The sequence below is a fragment of the Bombus huntii genome, chromosome 8, assembly GCF_024542735.1.
Source record: "Bombus huntii isolate Logan2020A chromosome 8, iyBomHunt1.1, whole genome shotgun sequence".
Classification (NCBI taxonomy): domain Eukaryota; kingdom Metazoa; phylum Arthropoda; class Insecta; order Hymenoptera; family Apidae; genus Bombus; species Bombus huntii.
The window spans coordinates 7,599,659-7,616,627 of NC_066245.1; the positions used below are offsets into that span (position 1 = coordinate 7,599,659).

Sequence of the window (16,969 nt, forward strand, 5' to 3'; positions counted from 1 at the left end):
TATCGATTCGACGACCGCGTGTACACGGCTGGCGAATCGCTCGCTCATGCACGAGGCGAGGTTTGTTCGTCGGATAAAAAGGCAAAGGAAAAGGGCGGATTGCTTTATAAGTGATTACACGATAGGCAATAGATAGGAAGGATGGCCGGTTGGAAAACGTATTTGCGTGGTTTCGCTATCCCGATGCTGTAACCACGGCAAGCGCCCACAAGAAAGTTATTAAAGTTCAACGCACGTGTTGAGTGTTCGAAAAAGGGAACACCGCGAATAATCGTTCGCTTCGATAAAACGACTTGCCCCCGTAACTTCTTCGCCGCGAACGGTCAAGATTCTCTATTATTGCATCACGGCGAACGATCTAGACGTTAAAGAGATCGAACCAACGATTCGAAGACTAACTAAATCATATTCGATATTTTTATAACGATCCTAGAACCTGCTACGAACCTTTTCAATTTGAAATTTAGAATTAAATTCGTTCGAACGTACAAGGTTGGAAATTTGAATTCGAATATTCGAAATGTGCCGATATAAGGTCCGACAATTATATATACAATTTGAAGTAGTAACGTTCGAACGAGACTGCGTATGAAACGAAACCGCAGCAGAGTCAGGTGTGTCCCGCGTATTCGATGGGCGAAAACAATTGGACCAGAGGCCATCATGTGAACAGAACCTTAGGTTCCATGGCAGCACCTGGTTGTGAACGCGCCAGACCAGCCAGAGCCGGCCAGACGGTTTGTTCTGTCAATCCCCACCATCGTCGGTGCTACCGGGCTCCTCCACTGCACCACCACCACCACCACCACCACCACCACCACCACCATCACCACCACCATCACCGCCGCCGACGCCTCCTGCACCGTCGCCAACCACCACCACCAGCATTGTCGGCCACTACCATGGAAACCGACGAATGCGCATTCTGACTTCAGTTCAGCCGACGGTTTCAACCTGCCAAGTCGTGCAGGTGTTGGCAAACGGTTGTTGCCATCCACGACCGATTTCATCCGCCGGTAATTCCCCCGGGGAAACGAGTTCGGCAGTACGTACAGAGTATTCGTTAAGAGCGCGATAATCGTCCCGGGGATCGTCCTGCAACGTGCCTTTTCTCCACGGAAATCACGCTATCAAACGGTTGCCACGGCGGGAAAACGGGCGTGTGTTAAAAAGCCGTGTTGCCGTAGAAGGGCTGCGATTTATGGAACCACCCCATGGATAGTAACATGTCGACTGCCGCCTTCATGCACCGGTATGGGAAACATTTAGATCGATAGCTAGTCGCGTCCCATGAGGAGGCTCGAAGCCTCTCGTGTGGCTCTCGTTTCTCGCTTTCGTCGACACCGCCAATCGCCCCACTAGCCGACGTACACGGACCGAGAAATTTTTCCGTGAAAATGTTCGCGGTTCGATCGATCGGTTTGTTGCTATGCAGCGGGGGGACTGGCGGCGATACACGCGGACTTCGTCAAAGTGTCCTCGAGGTACGGAGGCAAGAAAGTCGGCGCGATCCGAGAGCCGGCATCTCGTCCGATCCACTCGTTCTCGAAGCTTATGATTTTACCCCGTTTTTGTTCGATGTTTGTTCACGGAACGTTACGGCGAATCGAAGAAACGCGCCCACTTCCTGTGCCTCCGCGAATCGATTTCACAGTATTCGAAAACTCTCTCGACGTGGAATCGAGCTTGTACCACGGTTGTACCATGGAAGAATCTGAGATCTCGGGTTCCACGTTTGCGAGATACGCGTATAATCTACGTTCGAGGGTGTAGCATAGAGGCGAGGAAAGAAAAAAAAAGAAGAAACGTGATGGCATTTTCATCGAGCGATCGCTGTTTGCATAGGGCGTTGTGCCCGCCACTTCGCTCGTAATCGAATCTTTCAATTTCTACGCGACGAGAAAATTGCTAGTTTGTTTCGCGTATGTGATCGATAAGCTTCTACGAACCTCGGTTAGGTTCGCTTATTAGTGGTTTTATAAAAGCACTCGCAACCGTGAGATTTGTTGCCATAATGATGCGAATAACACCGAAACAATTATCGTATTATAGTTACCTTTTAATATGATTCTCTGTTTCCTATATATGATTTCTATTTCAACCATCACGTACGATTCTTCGACGCTTTTCGAATTGATTTATCGCAGAATCTATCACGCGACAATTTTTCCTTTCTAATAATAGCAATATCCTTAAATTCTTCCATTTTGCTATTTTATAATATTTTTCCCTGTCGATATTCCATGTACATCGATGTTTTACGATATCCATTTTAAAACGTTTCCAAGCGTGGCTGTTGGTATTCTATTAACCTGTATTTTCATGAGCGCGTCACCTGTTCGGTTTCCCCATGAACGACATGATGTCGAATCGGACCAGCCCGCTTTCCTTGAACCTGCGGATACCGCAGCCATTGACCGAGGCTTATTCCTCTGCTCCGTAACGAAAGGACCTAAGTGCGGTCATTCTCTATTCCTCTTCTTTCTCTCTCTTCCTAACCCCCCTCTGTTCTCCTCTTCTCGCTCCCTCTCCCTTTTTCTCTGTCTTTGTCCTTCGCTTTCGCGTGCTCGTCGTTAGCTATCTTCACCACTGGTGTCCCAGGTTCATTTGAATATCAGAATGACGCACCCGATTTACCGAAGGCCACAAAAACTGATCACAAATAGCAACGAAACGCGTATTTCGAGTTTATCGGCTACCCGCACTGCATATCGACACCTTTACCAACAACGAGATCGTATTTTACTTCGTTGTTTAGCGAGAATTTTAGTTTGGAATGTTAGTTTACTTTGGAGCGAACATTTGTGATATCGACGTTATGTATTGGTATTATTGGATTATCGTAATGCGATTGGAATTATATCGGAAGTTTTGTTTCATACGATGTATCTTTTAATTTGTTAACCGAGATAAGCGAACTCGTGCAATTCTTATCGATTCTTACCAATTATCAATTTCTTCGATATAATAATGACTTTACTCGAAGAATCTTCTTACGTGTTAGTTTTGTTAGAAATTAATTATAGTATCGTACTTACATCGGTAAGGATTACACAGCCGATTTAATTCCAATCGATTCGTTTCTATTAAACTTTAATCCCGTAATTACAGACGATGTTATCAAAATTCAAAAATCTTATCCGAATCTTATTCGTAAGAATGTTATCGTAACACAATCGTACTGTAAATTCTTTTTGACTCCAAGTGACTTTTAAAAATCCTGTGTTCTACGTAAACACGCGATACCACAGGCATCACGGGCGGAAGCAGACGATTCTGAGCTCGGAAATGAATATTCACCTCGAAGATATCATCTTTCCCGTATAATAAACAACAAATCCATAGAAGAACGCCCGTAGCAAAGCAACGTAACGATCCAACGTAATACGTAACACGGAATAGCGAGGCTACAGTGGTAACACACGATCTATGGATTAAACTTCCGAGCAGCAAGGGAACACGCCCTCTCGAGCCTTACACCGCGACTGCATACCTTGGTTGCCCTATGGCAAGGCGCCGAAACACGAGGAAGGCAACGTGAAAGAGCGCGGGATTACATAACGAGCGTAAGAGACATCGAAAATGCGGAGGATACGTAGTACGACGATATACCAGTACCAACGAGGAAGAACATTTTATCAATAGAGCATACGCGCATGAAACGCTCGTTTCTCGGTTCCGGCCTCTAAGCAGTCGCTTAGTCATTCCGCATTAATTCCAGCCGCGTTACCCTCCTGTCTTCGATCCCTCCACGGCTTATCCAAAGTGCATCCCCGCGTTGAAAAGGGACCTACGCTGTTCCGTCTTGTTTCGTGTCCTTGCCACACGGAAAAGCGAAACGTGGAATCGATACATCAACCAGAAGCTACGGCAAGCAGTATTCGCTCGTATCGATCCGATCACGACGATACTGATTCGCGATTTAAAAACAAAAAGAAAAACAAAAATCACCATCTTCCTAGATCACGTCGATCACGTTACGATGATAATTTACGATACGCGTGAACAATGATATTTCTACCGACCAACAGTGTTTTTCTTTTATATCAAACACACATGTAGCGTACGTGCGTATTCTTTGTTTTGTATCTTCTTGTACCTGGCCTTTTTCTTCTTCCTTATCCTTCTTGGTTTTTGCGACGACGACACGTAACAGAGGCACTCTGCTTTAGGCGCGATCGAGAAGCTCGATACGAGTCGGAGCGAGCGTTGGTATTTCAGTGGAAAAAGTAGATGCTCGATATGAGTGGCGCGAAGCACATATAGAAAACGGGATTACGAAGAATTTATCGACTTTCGTTCGCGCCTACCACGGATATCTCCGGCTGGCGATCGTGTGTCGCTACGAATTCTACGGTCGTAGACAGCTACCGCGAACGAGACGGCGTGCCACGTATTACTTGTACAACGAGGAAAGCGTACGATTGCTGTTAGGCATCCGTGGAAACAGTTATTTTTTGATTACAATAGACTTTAAAGTGAACGCTCGCACCGTTCCGTAGTTACGCGGAGGATTCGTAGCAACGAATCGCGCGTGAACTGCGCGCAACTAGCAGCGGTACGAAACTTTCGTAGCGTTCTATCCTATTGCCTATAATCGCGAAGCTGTTAAAAACTCATCAGAAACACGTTAAAATTTTACTCGTATAAAATGCCAAGGATTATTGCCACACTTCGGACGAGAAGCGTTCGAAGTTAATAAAAAGAGAGCATAACGAAGTCAAAGATTCTAAGTAGTATTCATTCAAAGAAGAGAAGAAAACATTGTGTAACTGGAGCAACCGATGGAAAAAAAAGGGGAACAAGAATACAACTCGGTAACCGGTCGTCCTCTCTATTTTTCCAAGATAAGCGTGACACTCTTGACGAAAGAATAAGGCCATAGTCGTGCTCGTATTAGACCGGTGCGTTGCTCGCGTTGTTAGAAGTGCATTCACACGCGGCCATGCGACTCTAGCTCGCGCTCTCGCTCGGCGACGCGCTCGATAGCTGCGTACGGATAGCAAAAGGCGAAGCGTTGGCCGACCAGGCAGCTCAAACTCGTTGCAACCCGCGTTACGTTCCCCTACGTACCACGGTGACAAGGAGCCACGGACGAGTCCGGTAACGGCGAGCCGTGCAAAGTGAAACTCGCTAAAGGTTTCCTATAGGGTTACACGGCCATCCATGAGAGAGTGCCTCTGCCCTGCTTGCCTGCCCCTCTTATGCCGTACCGAAACGAGTTTTACTCGTTGGGCGATATCGGTTACCGGCAAGTCGAGCATTTATTACTTACATGGAACCCGGAAGACCGATCGATCGGAAGTGGCCCACACGAACTTGAACCGTGTCGCGTAACGCGGTTCCATGGAAAAATCTTGCCTCAAGATTTTCTAGTAGAACCGCATTTATTCGAACTGGTTGAGTCATAAGTGGTTCACGTAATTGGAGCTCATTGACTTTTCAAATTAGTTAGGATTTCTCGTTCGAATAATAGGAATTTACGGTTTACGGTAAATCGATTGGGTATTAAATAAAACTTAAATAAATGCAGTTCTATAGCGCGTGGGTAATTGAATATTTCGAATGTTTTAACACCAGTATTGCCAGATCAGCAGAAATAAAAGCAGATTTTTTATTCTGATTAATTTTACAAACGTGCAAGTGCTTTTAGTGAAATTGTTATCGACTTTTACGATTGATACCAATTTACAACATTTATAGTGTATTTTTACGTCAATGTGTATAGCATATCGCGTAGTATATTAAACGATTTTTCTTCTTAGAAACGAATATACGTATGCTTCGAGTACCACACGCTTTGTATCAAATATAGGGCATTGGACAATAAAATGGCATATTATTATATTGGAATATTCGTAAATAGAAAGGGAAGATTACGAATTCAGCTTTTAAACAATAACGTGGACAAGATTTTCGTTCGTTTTCGTATTAGGTATTTTCACGATTAGCTTAGGAAGGATCGACCCGTTTCATAAACGAGCGCGCGGTAAATATGAATGAAAAGATACTTCCATCTTTTTCAATAATGTTTACGCATTTATCCAGCAGAGAGATCGCTGAGTGATCACTCGGTTTAACGTCGTACCGAATCGAAACTCGTTCTACTAGTCGGTCGTTACGGAATACCGGTGAATCGGGCTGCTCGTTACTTACGTGGAACCCGGAAGATCGACTGGACGGAAGTGATGCATGTAACGTCGATTCTGTTTCTCATAAAACGGGTGACAGTAATTAATTGCGTGCTGCCCGATGTACTGATGTTTATACCGTCTATAGACTAGGTTTCCAATTTCATTGCAAATGACTTCGAGATTCAAAACTATCAATTTGATTGCTTAATCTCCGGTTAACACGCGCGGTTACATCGAAGAAATATCGTCATGGGCCATTTTATAGGGAAAATGATGTTCTCTCGAGACACTGGTCGTAAACTCACCAAGACTTAAGGAAATGTCGAAAACGAAGATAGTTAGAGTTTAAGTATTTAAAGATTTAAATATTTTCAGGTAAAAAAGAACGTTATAAAGAATTTGAAAATTCATTAATCAATCTTATAATTTTAGCCATCTATCGATTTTATCAAAACTGTCTTTTTATTTCATTGTCGGATTAAATATGCATCTTTGCATCCCACTTAACATACTAAAATTGATTTTCTACTTGATTTATTTCTGGAATCTACCAGTTTCTTTTTCTATCTATCTTAGATATCAAGTGGCAAGGAAACCAGGAGATTAGCAAAAATAAACTCGTCACGTTTTTCTCGCGTGTTCTTCATTTTCTATCGCGAATGCTTTCGTTGCTTTCCATCGGGAGAAAAAGTCTGCACAATACGGTTAACATTCGCTCGATCGCAAAACATAAAACTCTCCATGGTCGAGCTCGACAGACCCGGAAGATCCACTGCGCTACAAAAACGTTCGGAGGCAGAGGATTTATCTTGTTTTACGGCTGTTCCGCAATATTGGCGGAAATATTTTAAAATAATATCTGAAATCCACTTGGTCCATGATTTGTATACTTACGAACGTACCAGGGGTCGACAAAATCGTAGCAATTTCTCCACGAAGAAATTCCACGATTTATGTAAACCGTGTAGCCGCGCTAACTTGGATACTTGGAGAGCACGTGGTCCCTATCCTTCGTCCCCTCTCTGTCGTTCTCTGTATGCTCTCATACGAGAGAGCATTCAGAGCACAATAGAGAGTCGGAGCTCGGGGAAACGATATCGGTTACGAGCATTTACCGTACGAACCCGGAAGATCGATCGAGAGGAAGTCATTCGCGAGCATAAAGCCCACTTACCCTCCTTTTACACAAGCGTTTTTACCACCACTTCTAGTTCCTCGGCCTCTGTGTATCCTATGGTCTATAGAAGTGACGGTGTTCGTTTTTAAGGAATTGATCAATCACGAGCCCGAACTGCGAGAGGTTTCAGCAGACGCAGCAGAAAATCGTTGTTCCTTCCCACAGAGTGGATATATAGTGGACGGTTGTTCCTATAAACGCGGTCGTGTTCGGTCTTATTAATTTAAAGTACATTGATAAGAAGCGTATCGATTATGAAAACATGCTGTATAATGAACAACGTGGAACATCTATAGACACAGGAGGATATAACAGCGCGATAAAATTTTATGAGCGTGCGCATGTCGATCGAACGGCGGATTATCGTTGTTACGAAGAATATTCGTTTCTTGCTTATCGCGAGATTGGCATTTATCGATGCTTTATAGAAATTTATTTCTTCATCCTCTTAGGAGACTGATTCCCCCTTTTCCGTGCGCACATAGATATTCTACTAGTTTCTACTAACTTTTCCAGCTTTCGAATATCTCTCTTCTTTTCACTTTTATTTTATGTCCTTAATCTTAACCTTATCTGATAGTAGTACTCTGACGATGTACGTAAGAAAATTATACTTGTGAGTATTTTTATGCTCTTTTCCAACGAAGCAAAAAATTATTCTGCCATCCTTAAGACTCGCTGTCCACGAAACGTCGCTTCGTAAAAGCATAAGGGTGGCCCATTAGGTGTGACGACAGGTGTGAACGTTTACACCGATGTTCAGTCTACGAAGCGTACAGTAAGATATATTTTGTCTCATTATTAAAACGTCGAACGACGAGGAAGACGCTTTCATCTTATATCAGTACATTCGTCTGTGGTTGCAACGTACGCGTGAATGACGAAAATGTGTAGCGAGGAAAAGGGTTCGTTGCTGTCTCCTAAACAGATGCGTACTTACAGTTAGTATTCAATAACATAAAGTGATAAGAGAGATTACAAATGAAATGTTGCAATGAATTATACAAAGATACGTCCTATTTGCTTGCACTTATCACTCATTAGCTCGGAGGAAAAGAAGATATCTTCCATAGGCGTCACAATTCCTATTTACATTGTTCATTCTTACCCCTTTCGACGAACAAACCGTGCTTTCCGCGATTAAACCGATCCTCGATGCAATTACTCGCAGCAGCATCCACGGCTACGGAAACGTCTACGGATGACGATGTGTTCGCGATATCAAGCCGCGAAATACCCGAACGCTTCCGCGGTAAGTGCTCTTTGACACGGATTAACATTCATCGATTCAAGTGCCTCGGTGTGTTTCGAGGCGTACGACGACAAAGGGAGGAGTACAGGATTATGCGGCGGGTTACAGTCATTATGCCAGGGCCGTGTATACGATACACGGCAATAACAGTGCATCAAGCATAGCGTCATGCATTGGGGAAGACGATAATGAGAGAGGCGCGTTACACTCGGGACTCCATGTTTCTCTTTGCTCCAACGATCCTACCAACTTTTTGTGTTCATCGAACGTCTTTGAAAATTTAAGATCGTCTTATATTTCTCATCTTCTCTCGATCGAAGAATTTTTTAATTACTATGGGAATTATTCCGGAGTGCTTCGAACGTTATAGATATTCTTATAATTTTCGTCTCAAATAACACGCGTAGTTAATACGGAGAAGGGACGGCTACGAAAATCGTTGTTAGAATGACTAGGTGCAAATTATAGCGCATGTTGAGCGTTGCAAAATCCTAATAGGGTTTTTCAGTACGAGCCTCCGTTTTTAAGATATTTGCGATTAAAGTTTTGCAAGCGTTCAGTAGTTCAATTACATAAAACATATCGCTAAGGGGGAATTGTGTAAGTGTTTCAGTAATATTCAACTGAAAAGGAGAGTGTAAGGTTGCCTCCTCGTGTCTTTGATTTAGTTGAAACTTTTACATTGGTTTCGTTATGCTGTTTACGAGAAATACGCGATTATAGAGTTACATATTCAGTATTTTTCGAAGTAGTCGTAATTAAAGCATTGCTACGTTAAAATTGTAAATTGGGTTTTATAATTGTAACTTATAAGTTCGAAGCTTCATCTTTTATTAGGATATCTCATTCGATAAAATGTAAGAAGAAACGTGCTCCTATTATTGATAAGAAATTAATCTTACCTCAAAAAAATTCGATCTTGAAAGCATCAATAGTTAAACACAATGTTAACCTTTGACCCGATACGTTTCCTGCTACACTGTCCGCGTAGTAATTTCCATTCAAGCCACGTGTGTACGCTTCGAATAGTGGCACATTGTACACTCTAGATACGTATATTTTGCAGAACTTACGCTCATTTATATTCTCAAGATATTCGTTCATATTAGATCATTCGAAGAACCTGGAAAGGAATTTAATTAAAAAAGAAAATAAAATACATATCGATTCTTTCAACTAACAGCACAATTTAAACTTAGCAGAGAGAGAAAAGAGTATTGATTATTTGGCAAAATATTGGTAATAAAATAATCTTCCGATTCTAGCAAAATATCACAGAATATTTCAATTGTAAAAATCTTTATTTTCCAATATTTTTGACTCATTTATTTGCAATATCAGCTTTCTTACTTGTTACTCTAATTGCACCAGTGATGGTAGACGAGATGCGAAACGTGTAAAAGGAATACGAGGCGCGATTCAACGTGAGCAGGTGAAGAGAGTATCGTGATTTCTACGAGATACGCGTACATTCTCAGGAATATATATTCCTTCTACGAAAAGGAGAGGAAAAAGATAGACAGATCCGCTGTATTTAACGTACCGAACATCGCCGAGCAAATTCAGGCCAGAGAAAAGAATAAAGGAAGAATAACGTCCTACTTGCATCGTTTTCGGAGAAAAACTTGAGCGTGTGATAGTACCGGCACATCAGATGCAACAACGATGTTGAGCCACGAAGTTGTACGGATCGACAGAAAAAGAATGAGCGCCAGCTCTCTTTAATAACTCCCTTCTCTGTAATGATTCTCGGTATTAATGCTCGATATTACAAGCTTCAAATTGCTGGATAGCTACTCGAGTACACTTACCTGACGTACGTAATCGTCGTTTAAAAGCTCGATTTGCCATTCATCCGTGATATTTGTTACTAACGGTCGTGTTAATGCTCGTTTGCGCGAATCTAACAGAATTTCACGAGCAACTGGTTATCCACGATAACCACGTATTTACATATCGCGCTAATTAAATGTAAACATATCTGTATGATGTATAATGGATAGGTAGCTGGGAAAAGTACATGGTTAATGCGTGTCTAATAATTCGCTGGATAAATCAACATCATAGCGGTAAAAGACGTATGAAAGCTATAGAACGGGCTAAAGCTACAGAATCCAGCGACTCGTAGTAGCCCGATGATTCAGCCACGATGGAATTCCTTTTCCTTACCAACGAAAACGAAAACGTTCAACCAGTAGAATCAACAATCGAGTAACATTCGTGACGCGGGAGAAAATTTCCTCCCCCTATCTTGTGGTAGCTTAAAAAATATCTTTCTGCTGGTATTGCGGCGTGCATAAGGAACCAGAGAAAGAGAGAGAGAGAGAGAAAGAGACAGAACGATCGGTAGATTAGCGCGATGCAATTTAATGCAACATCGTGGCTGGCCTCGGTGCAACCACGTATCGGTGGCACTAAACAAACGAACAAGAAGGCCTGGTTGCAGTTCGTAAGTCATTATTAACCCACGTATAATTATACAGTGCCGAGGCGAGCTTCCAACCAGGCCTAGGAAAAGAAGCCACTATACCGCGGAAAGGTATTTAAATTGGCTTAGTATAGAGATACGTCGTCCTTTAAGAACTCGCCGCGCGATTATCTCGGGTTGTACTCCTGATGCGGCTGTACCATGGATACGCGACCGTTGGTACCGGTATGCGCGTCCCAAGACATCGGCCTGTCCGATCGAGCATTCCTTTCGACATTCGGAACCTCGGATGCTGGACAAGGTCTATCTGTATATCCAGATACGAGCAAAATTTTCATCGAGTGCTCTTCGACGAACAAGAGATGACACTGCTCGGTTATTTCTTTATTTGCGACCAGAGAGAAATCGTTAGGTTAAATCTACACACTCCCGACCAAATATCTTTGGAGCTTTAACTTTACTGAAATTTTGATATTCGGTGATTGATGTACATTAAGAATTTTAGATTACATGATTTTTTAAACGAAGTCGATAACAAATATATTACGCTTTGAAGATAACAGAGTAATTGCGTTAAGATTTTTTGGGGGGCATGGGGCTCGTACATATATATCCTCGTTCATAAATATTAGGATACTTATCAACAAATAGATTAAATTTATGATTATTGTATCAATTTTGCCAATTATTCAAATTTTAATAATTTCTAATTAGTTATTTTTCCATAACTCGTGCAATAACAGTCTTCACCAGCTTTTATTGCATAGTGTTGTTTCTGTTCCTCTTCCTGATAATTGATCGATGTATTTCGTATGAAATCAGCAGGAACTCGAAGCTATGAAAAATAAAAATTACGACGTGTAATTCGTTTCAAGTTGTATATCATTAGATTCTATCAAAATTATAAACCGTCAACGATTTCGTTTTCTCTTAACGGTCCACGCCAACGCAGCGTACTAATTAATGATTTTCGACTGAATCTGAAATCTCTGAGGCGAAAAGTCTATCCGAATAAGATCAGTGTTAAAATTTATGATAACTCCGATGGCAAACCTCTCGTGTGTTTCAATTTCCGCGTTTTTTTTAATTAACCACGGCGATAACATAACGGTTAAGCCGATCGTTCATTAACTTCGCCGGATTACTACAGAATTCTAAACCTAACTGCGTTCAGACGTTTTTCCTTGCTAAAGGCATAAGGTAAACGCGTAAATACTCGAAAGGTACAGCAACGTAAATTTTATCGTCAGCAATTACGACACAGCTCTCGCTTTTGCCCGCGTACGGATGACAATAATGGCTCGCGTATATTTCAACGTGGACGAGGGACGCCGCTCTTTCGACAGAACCGACGAAAGTCCTAGTGAAAGTTATAGTTTACAGTCGCAAATTACAAAGGCCACGCGAACCAACGGTACAATTTCACTTTTATTTACCGGCGCCACGGTGACCGGATCCATGGAAAAACCGAGCCAATTTTCCAACGGCGATTCTCGAAAGTGCTTAACAGTAGATGCGTTTCAAGGAAACGTTGAAGAAGGAGGCTGACTCTGAAAGTCTAACGCAGGCAAACAGCGCAATATCGTTGCAATTTCGCAGCGGTACTGCGCTGCGTAATTCGATAGTTTTACCTTGTCAATAACAGAATTCTACGACAGTGTTCATCGCGTTATTGATAGAAATATAAATCTTTCCAAATCACAGGGATCTTAAATTCAATGCAAGTGATGTAGTTTTAGTGGAAAAAATATGAAAGTGTCGAATTGTACAGCATCGCCACTACGAAATCGCAACCAGGACGCGACGTTATGTCTACACCAAGCCTAAGTCGGATTACGACCATCGATATCTCAAGCGAAGTTGGATTCGTAGAATCCTGTGATTTTATACAGATTCCTTCGAATAAGTTGATCCCGGCTTATCATAAGTGAATACTGTTCCAAGGACGAATTTCCTGTCTAACCACTGTAGGGTTGAATGTTAGGATTGGTTTTATGATCAGACGCTTTTCCTTTGGAAATTATACGAGTTTGATTTATACAGATTCCTCATTATAGAAGCGTTCTTTCTGTAACCAAAGAATTTGTTACATCGACGATGAAGTCAGATTTATGATTCGCTTGCGTTATACGATTGTAGGTGAAATAGAGGGAAATCATCAATTTTTCTAGAGGAACTTACGATCTGCATAGTTCGCGGAAATAGATCCACATCTGTTGATAACGCGTTTTTATGTAGAGAAATCGCTGGAGTGGATTTTGCAAGTGGCTTTCTCCTGTTAATTGCCAACTTCGTCGTTTAGAATTTCTATGTAATTCCATAGATATAATATTAAATTCCATAGATATAATTTAAATATTTCTCTATATACATATGTAATCAAATAAAACACATTATTGACCAGTTGACTAATTAATCGTTCGATTTAGAAAAAATCACTTAAACATCGCAGAAATATAATTTGCAGATCATTTTCATAACAACTAAATGATTGATTACGAAAACTAATTATTATGTAAAAGAAATAATATTTGAATTCTTTATACTTGAAGGGAGATTGAACTACAAGCATACGTTTGAAATTGATATTTCCTATTCGTAACTAGATATTCGACAACACTCGTGCTCTGCTTTCGCAGCAAAACACACGTGTCAACACAATTCTGGGATTTTCTCGTTGTCAATCCCGTAACCTACACTTTCCTGCCGCGAGATTTTTCCGACAGCCGTGTCGCGACTTACGAAACCGAGCATTGTGTCAGCCTTTTAACGTTAACGCGAACGAAACGGTAATAGGAGCACGAAACATGCACGATAAACGTTGAATGTGATTAATCGCGGATCAGTCGTCCGCCAGACGATTACACGTCGTGTCTAGCGCGTGTCGCGTCGTCTGAATCGCACAGTTCAATGCTTCCCAATATCAAGAATTCCGAGAGCGACTCTCAAGGCTCAGACATCGAGGTCGATCACCCCATTTGTTTACAATTACCCGGCTTACCTACTCAAGGCTGAACCACTTAGGCGAGGGAAGTGGCACGACAAAAAACTACAACGAACGAACGCTGTTCTCTTTGCTTTTTAACCTGTGTATGCGTTTAAATGGAGTTTCTCGTGCGTAAACGTCAAACGATATAAAAAAGAAGTCTTCGTTCTGAAACTGTTTGAGAAACGTCTAATAAAGAATCTATAAATCATCGTTCGTTGCGAGAGAGAATTTGTGCAATTTGTTTTGCGTGAATAGAACGCCCGATAGAGGACCATTAAGCCAAGCGATAAATATTGCGAATATTTTCACGTTGCAAAACAAGTGCCAGGTGCCACGTGTAACGTAACATCCATTCGCGTGAAAAGTTTACGCGTGACTTTCCCAGGATAATATACGCAATTTTTGCTATATAACATGTTCCTTGAATTATAAGTATTATAGGAATATACGTTCTGCCTTGTTACCTGGCCACCGCTATCCCCATCGTTTCCTTGAAATGCCTAGGGCGAAACGGCGTTGTAGTAATAGTAAAGTAATAGAACGTATGCATGTATATTCATTGACAGCCAAAGTTCATGTAATTTGAGTTCACTCACCCTCCGCACTACCTATGATTTTTCGCTTATATAATAGATAAGTTCAGATAAATTGATTCATCTTCAATAGCGAGTAATTTAATCGAGCACTAGCTAAACTTTCATTTCGATAAGTGGAAATTGGATAGATGGAATTTCGTTATATGTATACGTACAGTGCGAAAGCATCTACACACCACTGCATTATAGCGTTTACATGCTAATTAATTAGGTTCAACTACATTAAGTTTATAGTAATAGTACTTTCGTATGACTACAAAAAACATTTGATACTATGAAAATTTAATATAGAACCTGATAAAAAACGCTTCATTGGAAAATAATATACAGATATAGTATTTACAAATACTTTTTCTAGCCATTGTATTTCTTTCATTTTGCTTATCCTGAATCTCTACATTCGACTGTTTCTACAATATATTATATAATATATATAACCTAGCGACTTTGAAATCTCGATATCTCGAATTGCACATTGGCTAGCATCGTGTAAGTCAATCCTTCTACACAATTCTATATTAACGTCAAATTTTTAATGTAAATCCTCCCTGACTAACTCGTTACATGCGTATCCAGTCGTCAGTTATCAAGACAGTACAGTACATTTGATATCCAACTCATCTTTTAATGCTACTTTTACACCGATTTTCTGGCTGATACCGTAAATAGTAATCTGTCACGTTTCGAAACTTTATCACCTAACCGTGGAACATTTCGTGCCACTTTAGCACGTCTGTTGTTACTTGAATCACATCTTTTTTCATGCACTGCATTTCAACGAAATGTGCACGATTTGCCCGGTTCGTGTCAGCGATACGGTCACAAGCACACATAACCTGTACGCGGCGAACGTAACGAAACACCGCGTAACACGATCGAAGAAACACGAACGCGTGTGCAAGGAAATTCCAAAGATCGCGTCGTCCTTGTACGCGTTTCAATGTCAATCGGGACATGGAAACTCGAGACACGTTCGTGATCGTTATCGCTTCGTTGCCACACAAGCTGGGATTCTCACGTAATCGAATGTTTGGAAATTGTTCCCGCAACCACCGAATCGGAGGACCGCGAAAGTCAATTGACTATTGCGTTTGGATATGTCTTACGGTACGAGTTGCATCACCGCGCGTGCGCGGGAAGAATGATACAAATTTTGAAATACGCGTACACGACACGTTTGATCCTCGTTTCTTCTGTGTTTTATTATTAAACTAAGGATGTTTATCTGTCACTGTAAGTTACAGTGCTTAGTAGGCGAAACAAATCTCCGTTCAATTGTAGCACCCTCGATTGTATATGTATAATATTTCTAATGATCTTAAGACGAGTAGTTAATGAGAGTAGAAAAAACTTGGAAGGAAAACACAAAGAGTAAAAAGTAAGGAAACATTCTTGTAACGAGAATTCAAGACATTCTCGCGTTGGTCCACTTTCCCGCGGAAATACAAAGGGGATAAAGAAGCGCCACGCAATCGGAAACGAACTGAATAAGAAGAAAAGGCAGCATGTCCTTCGTGACTAGATTGCAGCTGTAGTAACACCGGGCGTTAAATAGCGCGCAAAACGTTGGAAATGCCGTGGCACCGAGCTCGGCATTCGGAAACTCAGGTGCGTGAGAAAACTCACGTTGCTTTACCGAGTTAACCGAGAGAATATATTGGCGGGAGATATGACTGGATGAAAGAAGAAGAAGAAGAAGGTTGCATAATTAGGGATTGCGATGCCGGTTACGTGGTGGCTAACCTCTCGTGGAAGTGAAGCAAATACGCGGTCAGCCCCTCCTTTTCTATCGTCCTTTCTATACGCGTCTTTTTCTCCCTCCGCCTCGTATATTATACATACGTCTGTATCAGAAATTCCCAAGCGAATGCCACGGTATTTCTACGTTTCACTCTTCACTGGCGAGATTGAAAAGCGCGCCATACTAGCGTACAATGAAGCTATCGATAACTTTCGATAGCTTTCGTCTCTATCGGCTATTTTTTATTCCGCCTTCGTTAAAACGCACCGCAGGCAATTTCGCTATTTTCCTTAAGTCGTGTTTAGAGAAAACAGCTTCATTCGCGACCCGCACGGGTCAATTGACGGAATAATCGTCTTGAGACGGAAGACAGTACGATTCAAGTCCTCGAGTTCAACTACCTGATCGTTAACTTTACTTTCTATATTTACAGAGAAACAGGATTCGTCTTGTAGTATTGAAACTTCTGCTGTTTCTTAGCGTTCAAATTTCGAATGTCGTATTGACACAGGATGTTTGGAAGCGGGTTTAAGCGGGTAGCCATTCCTCAAATATTAGGCCGAGGGAAGGATTCACGGAGTTAAGGTTTCAACTTAGAGGCGCCGTAGAGAGAAAGACAAAGAGGCAGAGAGATTATTCTAACTCGTACAAA

At 41.6% G+C, this 16,969-nt stretch overlaps 1 protein-coding gene and 1 long non-coding RNA gene across 3 annotated transcripts in view; one reads left to right on the forward strand and one right to left on the reverse strand.

Annotated features, from left to right (window-relative positions):
* Positions 1-915: 915 nt before the first annotated feature.
* LOC126868649 (uncharacterized) overlaps positions 916-16,969 on the forward strand; it is a 37,434-nt gene continuing 21,380 nt past the window's right edge. For both annotated transcript variants that reach the window (XR_007690671.1, XM_050624375.1), the window contains exon 1: positions 916-1,252. Coding sequence is in view for 1 of the 2 variants with exons in the window: in XM_050624375.1 (XP_050480332.1) it covers positions 1,215-1,252 (38 nt within the window). In the remaining variant the exon portion in view is untranslated. The remainder of the gene's footprint in view (positions 1,253-16,969) is intronic.
* On the reverse strand, positions 7,540-15,629 carry LOC126868654 (uncharacterized). Its single transcript, XR_007690677.1, has 3 exons — positions 10,375-15,629; positions 10,107-10,300; positions 7,540-9,686 (listed from the first exon to the last, which is right to left on the reverse strand). It is a non-coding gene; the product is annotated as an uncharacterized LOC126868654 (long non-coding RNA).